The 7,949-nt window shown below is 46.6% G+C and overlaps 1 protein-coding gene across 1 annotated transcript; it reads left to right on the top strand.

Annotated features, from left to right (window-relative positions):
• Nucleotides 1-3,464: 3,464 nt before the first annotated feature.
• Nucleotides 3,465-7,495, top strand: TMEM207 (transmembrane protein 207; the record flags this gene model as incomplete). The annotated part of the gene is made up of 5 exons (XM_079315643.1): nt 3,465-3,582; nt 5,397-5,434; nt 5,829-5,873; nt 6,297-6,436; nt 7,347-7,495. Exons 1-5 carry the CDS (start codon nt 3,487-3,489, stop codon nt 7,493-7,495), a joined length of 468 nt encoding a protein of 155 aa, XP_079171769.1. The 5' UTR covers nt 3,465-3,486.
• Nucleotides 7,496-7,949: the final 454 nt, after the last annotated feature.

The following is a 7,949-nucleotide window of genomic DNA, read 5'->3' as shown; positions in this document are numbered from 1 at the left end:
TGTCCCATGTTTGGTTTCATGCCCACACTCCTCCCACAGACAAGCTGCTGCTCAACCTTGCTGCTCTGGATGGGGTGAAACTTCTTTGCCTTTCCAGCCACAATTTATTCATGGTTGGTTTGCTCTCATTTGTTCCCGTGCCAGCACTGGCCATTTGCTTGAAAAGCTCTCCCCAGGGCTGGATTTAGTCATCTCGGAGAGTGTGTAGGGAACGAGCAGCTCCTTGTGGCTTCCATTCACAGAAGATGAGACCAGGCTGCTTTAGTTCTCCTGTTGCAGAGAGAAAATGCTCAGTCTTCCCCCACTGCTCTGCTCTTCTCTTGGGCTAAACTGAATTTGGCTGCTGAGTCGTCCCAGGCAGGCCAGGAGGGATGGTGACAGCCTGACCAAGCCTTGATACCAAGGATGTAGCTGCAAAAGCAAAGACTGAGATGGTCGTGCTGCTGCAGTCAAGTAGGGAGAGGAGAGATCCCAGTGGCCTTGAACTGGAGCAAGAATTGTTTGTGGTGGTGGTGTGAAAACACTGCAGCATAAAAAAATGAGCTCATGCTTAACTCTTGTCAGTTGACCCTAACACAGAGAGTGGGACTGCCCTGATTTTTGTCTCCCTTCTATGTCCCTGTGTGCTCTCCATTCTGTCCCATCTCTCCTGCTGCCACTCTCCTTCTTCTCTTTGACTGTCTTATTCTGGACTGTTCTGGGAGGCTGGTCACAACCTAGCAAGGTGATTGCTTTCCCAAAAGTCATCCCTAGCAAACACCAAATGCTCTGAAGGCAGCCTAGGAAGAGCTTGAAACAGGTTTAAGCTGCTAGCTGTGCTTACAGGCTGCCAGGTGTTTTATGTGGCCACCTGTATGCCAGTGAATTGCCTCTCACTCTTACCAAAATCCAGAAGTCCCCAGGATGTTCCCTGAAATTCTGGGGACAGTCAGTCTAAATACATGTCTGAAATTAATTGTATGACACCCAATGAAGCATAGGCCATCACTTCTAGTGCACAAAAATAAAATCTGGAGCCTGAAATTTAGACCCCTGATGCAACCCTGGCCCTCTCAGACTTGACCAGGTAAATCAGCTCCTCCCAAATTCCCCCTGTCCCCTCACCTGCATTCCCTTTCATGCCTCTCATGAAACCCAGTCCCCAGTGGAGGTGGTTTCTGTGGCAACTCTACAAGTTTGGGTGGTCCTAGAACTGCACATCTTTCACTGAAAGGACCAGGCACTTTAAGGAAAGTGGTAATGGACACTCATAAATTGCTGTATGGTAGTTCTTTTGCTGCCTGGGAGATGCATTTGTCACCTAGCAACGACATGAGGTGATGAGGAAATAACAGCATGTTAATCTAATGGCCAGGAGTTAACATCTATCAGGGAGCAGCCTCCCAAGCCCACCAATGAGGGGAATATAATTGAGGAGGAAAGAGACACCAAACTTTTCATCCAGTAAGCAGAGGAGGAGTGAGGAGGGATTATCTTCGTGTGTGTGCAAGTATGTGTGCATATGTCTCCTTGTGGAGGGGTGGCAAAAAGCCTGGAGAAACCCCTCAGACTGGAACTAGCCCTCAGACACAGAGCTGTACAGATGATGGGTCTCAGTTTTGCAAAACCACAGCAGCCAGGGGCAGCAGGAGGGTCCCAGCCCACTGAAATTCAGTGCAAAACTCGTCTGGGTTTTTGGTGCCCAGTCCTGACTGTCTTAGAGCAACTGCTAAGGCTCTTTATGACATTCATGTATTCAAGCTGCTCAGCTGATCATGGACAGGGAGAGTTTTCCTGCTAAAGCAGCAGCTCTTTTCAGTACTGGAATCCCTCCTAAAGCAAAAGACAGGGTTATTCATGGACCCTCTTTAAGCCAACTCTCTCTCCTCTTTGCATCATTACAGAGAGCACAGGACAGGTTCACAAATTGCATCCCTTGGAATCCCTGTAGGGGTCCAGCCAGCAGAAAGCACCAAATTTTGCCTCAAGGCCAGGAGCTGAGCAGTGATAGACTTCAATCCTTTCCCTTTTCTTCTGGAAATAGATCCAGAACAGATGCCACGTGTTATTTTTCAGTACCAGGAGCTCATTGAGGTACTTGCCCCCTGAAATACCAGGGTTAATCCATTTGGTGGCTCTAAATTGAAAGTACCATGGGTGCTGGCATGAGAGAAGTAATTGTGAGAGGAAGAAGACTGAAATTAGTTCAGTGATGGATGACCTCAATGAAGCCTGAACTTGTAAGAGCCACACAGTTCCCAGCAAGGCTGTGCACATTTTTATCCTGCAGGAGCTTTTTCTTTAAGAAAATAACTAAGAAATTGGTCTGGCAATTTACTGTTGAGCAACACTGAAAAGGATGGTCTGAAGCAGGACAGCATGTTCAGACCATTTATAGGGTGTAGCACATGCACTTAGCACCATCATGAGAGAGGCTTTCTCAGGGCATCATTTCAGGGGCTCGCCTTTCATTAGTGCAGAGCTGAAAGTAAACATCAGAGAGCACCAGGGCTTGGCTGGGTTTATGCAAAGCTTGAACATGAAATAACAAACCTGTGTTGTGCATGTATATCACGGTTGGACTTCTTGACCTTTCAGCTGAAGCAAAGCCACAGAGGCACATCTCAAGAGCAGCTGAGCTTTGTCAATCATTACAGGAGTAATGGCATCCCAGCATAATGCTTAACTCTGCAGTGATGACTGAACATATTCATGGCAACACCCTTTGTGTTAAAATCTGGAAGAACCACAGTTAATGGTGCATTTCAGCCACGGGCTGTAAACTTCAGTGACAACCTATTACTGCCTGCTGAACAAACTGGGGTTGTCCCTTCTGAGGGGATCAGAGCTATGGGGCAAACCATCTTCTACCCCTGCTTAACCACATCACCTGGATGGCCCTATGGGAGTTGAATGTGCAGTGAAATTTTGTGTCCCTTGTAAGATGTGTGGGTTTTTTTCAGTTGCATTTTCTTGGCAAACCCTGACAGCTGCATAGCAGCAGTACCAGTGCTGCATGGTGGTGGATGTCTCAGGCTGGGAAGGGTTTCCTTCATCTTTGGTGCAGGTGAGAGGCGGTAGGCACAGTACACAGAACATGTTAGAGCTGTCTCTGCTTTTTCTGTAATGCCAATATTCCATCTGCAGGCAGCATGCCATGAAAGCGTGGCCCCACTGCACAGACACCAGTGACTCTTTAATTGTAGCAGGGCCTGTTAAATGCAGCTGTGGGTTAATATGGAACTAAGCTTCAGCAGCAGGAATTTGTGAACAGCTATGAAAATACTGAAACAACTGCAAGGTGCTGACCTTAAATCAGTGTTCCTTTAACTTCTGGTAGCTGTTTGTGTCCCTGCAAACCCAAATTCTCTCGTGGCCAGTGGTGATTTCTGAGGCACAGGAAGCCATTGGGTAACGTGCTCTGTGGCTGCAGGCACGATGTGCAGAGGAGTTTTAAAAGGACCAAATTACAGAGGGTAAAACACTGCTGCAAACAAAGCTCCTCCAATGTTTCTCACACTGATAATGGGGAGACATGGAGCTTTGTGTTTTACTTCATGGATCACAGCAGGAGCTGGAGTTCTGTGTTTAACCTTCTTCCAGGTAACCAAAGCCTTCACTGGGACCAGGCTGATTTGTGGGAGGAGTATTCCAACTTTTATAGAATTTAGTCATCAGCTTTTTTTTTTATTTCTGTTATTATTTTTGAAGGATTTGTTTTTTTGTTTTTTTGGGTTTTTTTGAGGACCTAATGAGTTTGGGGAAGATTTAACGGTCACAAAAATTCCAATTAATGCAGAGAAAACATTACTTTCTTTGTCCTTTATTCTGTCTGTGGCTATTGAAATGGAAGAGCTTGGGGCTGCAGCAGCAGGGGTGGGTGTTTGGCTGCTCTGACAGATTCCTGCCTCAGAGCAGATGCACTTTGCTGCAGTTTAACTACGCTGAGGTGGCTCTGCTGAGCTGGTTTGAAGGATGATAAAAGAGAGTCCAGAGGTTGTCATTCAGCCATGAATAATACCCAGGATACATGTAATCACAGCAATCAGCTATTTGCTTTTGACCTGTTATTTAATAATCAGTTGAAGTGCAAAAAAACCCTAAAAGAATTAAAACATTCTGCACCAGGGTGCATGTGTGACATGACAAATTAGCTCGGTTTTAAAAGGACACGTCTGGAAGGGTTGAAGCTTCTGTCTTTCTCTTTATTCCTCATTCTGGTTTCAGCCACTTGTGAAATTCCACAAATAATGCTTTATATGAAAGATTTACTACACCCAAAGACCTCTGGTGAAACTAAGAACTGAAAGGCAGTGCGTGCACAGGCTCAGACACATTATAGAGATTTGGAGGGGGATTTCTTGCTGTTTACAGTGGCTTGAGCTTTGTATAACAAAAAGAACCTGTTAATTAGAGATTTAAAATAAGATCTTTCAGTTATGCATATTTGATACAAATTTCTAATTCAGAACAGAGTGTTCCAGTTTTACTCAAAGTCAAAAATCTCTAAGTTTTTTTGATATATGCGGAGGGAAATCCAAAACAATTATTTACAAATTGCATTCTAATAGGTTTTTTCCCCAAGAACTGAATCTATATTCCTCTATCCTGTTCTTTCTGCTTTCCAGCATTATCACAATTCTATACCTGATCTGAATTTTTTGTAGCACCATTGGGCAACTGTAATAACATACCTAACACCAGTCAGCCAAAAAAAAATCTATTGAATTGGATTCAATTATACTGATGAACTGCTCAGGTTACTTCTAGCACAGATAATATGAAACTGAGGCTAAGATCAACAAGGCTTGCAAAAACAAACTGACTTGATCTGAGAGTAGAAAATATACCTGAAAAACAAGTTTCAGGTTCACATATTTGCAATACCTGAAACCTGATTCTGGGAATGATGCACCACTCCTATCTGAAAACAGGAAAATGCTGGGTAGAGGACACTTCTGGTCAAAAGAGCTCCAATTTACTGCAGCATTCACAATTAGCTCCCCCCAAAAAATGAGCCACAGAACAAGAATTTGGTTATGGGGCATTTTCAGCTGGTATATCTGAACAGCAATGCCCAGTGCAGTAAGAGGGTCTCAGACTCCAGCTGGTGCTTCCCTGCTTGTCTTTCCCTCTTTCACATCAAAAGGAATGCTTTCCACTTGGCCTGGCTTTCATCTGCAAGCTATTGAATTTATTGACTCTTGGTGAGGTTCTCTGCTGGTTTCGATTTGGGCTGGCTCAAAGCAGAGCCCCACGGAGGCAGATCCTAAGGAGAGTTCTGGTTTCAACCCTGCAGGACCTGCACTCATATGGCTCTTCCTCTCCAACTTCCCACTCTAGGAACAGTAATTGTACAGATAAATTGTAGAAAACAAAACATTCCTGCCCTCTCTGATTTCTGTGTGTGTTTTCAGCCAGCAGACTCCGGGTCGGACTGTGAGCTTGGCGAGAGGTGAGTGTGGCTCCTTCTCTCACCCATGGCTCCCACACCCCAGGCTCTTTCAGGATGCTCTGCTCCTGCCTGGCACACCAGCACAGCACAGGAATGAGGAAAAGGCCATTTAGGGTTGGGTTTTTTTTTCAAAAGAGGAAATGGGGGCTGGAAACCCTTTGGGTTTTCAGCAAAAACGCTGGAGGAGTTTGCCAATGTTGAAAGACAAACAAGTGGCACTCTGCTTCTTGCATCATCTGCATTGCTCCCATCATACAGAGACATTCTTAATGGGCTCCCTTCATGGGAGAAAACTTCTCAATCTACTTATTGATGGTGCTTGTCTTTGTGCTGGGGTGGGAAAAGCAGCCCCCTGACACCAGACTCTAAGTCCTTTTTATTCTTCCCTTTTTAGGTGCGTTGGACAGAGCGATGAAAACTTGAGCAGCTGGTATGTGAGGGGAAAAAATTGCAAATAATATTCTTTGATGGATATATGGAGAGAAAGGCATTAAGAGAGACTGATAGCTAGAGAGCATTGCTCCTGGGCTGTCCCTGTGTTCTGTCTTTACAAACTAATGGAAATCATTTATCCATATCCTCCTCACTGTACGCTGACAACTGAGCTGGGAAAAAACGATGGATGAATTCAGGGAGAAATGTTTGAATTTCCAGCCAGCACTCACTGCTGAGCACTCAGGAGTGAGACATTCTTTCTGGGGGTTTGATCATGTCCAGTGTGCTGGTGGGGAAACCGCAACATTTAAGGGCTATTTGCAAAAGACGTTAATGAATACGTTAATTTGGAGACGTGCAACCATCTGTCAGTGCTGCCTGCAGATGGTGACAGTGCTGTTCCTCTGTCCCTGCTCCTCTGCCTCAGGTTCCTGGTGCTGTTTTCCCTGGCTGTGCTCCTGTGCTGCGGGATGTGCTGCTGCCTGCAGTGCTGGCTGACGCGGCGGAGCTGCCTCCCCCGGAGCACCGTGGCTGTGTTTGCCCTCAGCAGCTCAGATGCCTTTGGTGGTTAGTCCTGTCCCTGCTGCAAGGTCCTGCTGGCCCTGCTGGCCTTCCTGTGGTCCATCCAGAACCCAGTAAAAAGCAGTCAGGCTTGAGTGGGAGCTTGGCTGCAGCCAGGGGCTGCATTGCTGGTGAACAGTGGGGTGCCCAGTTCTGGCATCCTGGGGACAGGTCCAGACCATGGACTGGAGGTTGAAGCCACATCCACTTTTCACTGAGCCATACCATGGTGCTGTCCCTCTGTGTCCCTGTGTCCCAAAGGTGCCTAGCTGGGGCTTGGCCAGCAGACACTGGAGATGTGTGGGACTTTCTCCCCAATGCCAGGCCACTCAGCATCCCAACACCTGCAGCCACAGGCTCTGGGGTCAGCATGTGTCCTTCATTTCTCACTCAGGCAAAACTGTACTGGTGTAAGTCAAGCCACCCCAGCAGTCAGCTCAACAGCTAACACACCCTGGGCTCTGTCACCCTGGTGGGTGCTGCTCATTGAGCCACCCTCAACATTCCCCCCGAAGCACCCAGATTTTGAGGACTGGGCTATAATGAACGTGTAGTATCCAGAACTGACCTGGAGTATGGCCAGCAGCATCAGCAGGCTGAGCCAGACCACATCCCTCCAAGAAAAATAAAGCTAATCCTGTCATTAGGCTGAGCCCTTCCCAGAGGACATTACCTGCTTTCTGGGTGGTCATAGACAGGGAGGATCCACCCCAAACCCACCCAAATTCCTCTGGCCCAACTTCTTGTATCTGGAGTTTGTGGTGAAAGACTTTGTGATGCCATCCTTCAAAAATTACATCCATGCCTTTCTTGTTTCCAAGTGGTTTGGCAGCTCCTCCTGGGCTCACCCCTCTCACTCCCACGCTTGCCCTTCACGCCTGTCTGCTGCACAGTTGTGACTTTGCTTTTTCCCCAGCTACTGAAGCACCTCCGTGCCCATTCTCTGGATCCCTGAGCCCCTGCAGGACTGCAGAGATTTCCTCTTCTCCTGACCCCTGCTTCAGCCTTGGGGGAACTGAATTGCCCCCATCCTATGAGGATGTCATGAAGGAAAACAAGCTCTAGACACCACGTTGGATTTTAGTGATCCTACTTGGTTCATCAGAGATCTTCCATCATGCTAGAGGAGTGTGAGACCAAATCAGCCCTTTCCACAGGTTGGCTGAGAGACTGAAAAGCAGCACATATTTCACTGAACCTGAAAGACAAGACTAAATGCAACAGAATAAATGCCAAAAATATGTGTTGAATCTGTCACAGGAGTTCAGCTTGACATTTTGATATCTCTGGATTTCAAAAAGATCTTTCAAAGGCCTGTCTGTATTTGGGGTTTTGGCTCAGCCTGTAGATTTATCTCTCTAAGGCTGCTTGAGCTGGTGCAACCCCATGTATTTTAGAACCAAATGTTGATAAATGACTTGGTAGTTACTTCTCAAGCTTGGGCTGCCTCCTTGACTCGGCACTGCGCCAAGAAACACCCTCTGGCAAAGTCATGTTGTTCTAATACATTGCAATGCAA

This window comes from Erithacus rubecula, assembly GCF_903797595.1.
Source record: "Erithacus rubecula genome assembly, chromosome: 11".
Lineage (NCBI taxonomy): Eukaryota > Metazoa > Chordata > Aves > Passeriformes > Muscicapidae > Erithacus > Erithacus rubecula.
This window is presented reverse-complemented; position numbering and strand designations above follow the sequence as displayed.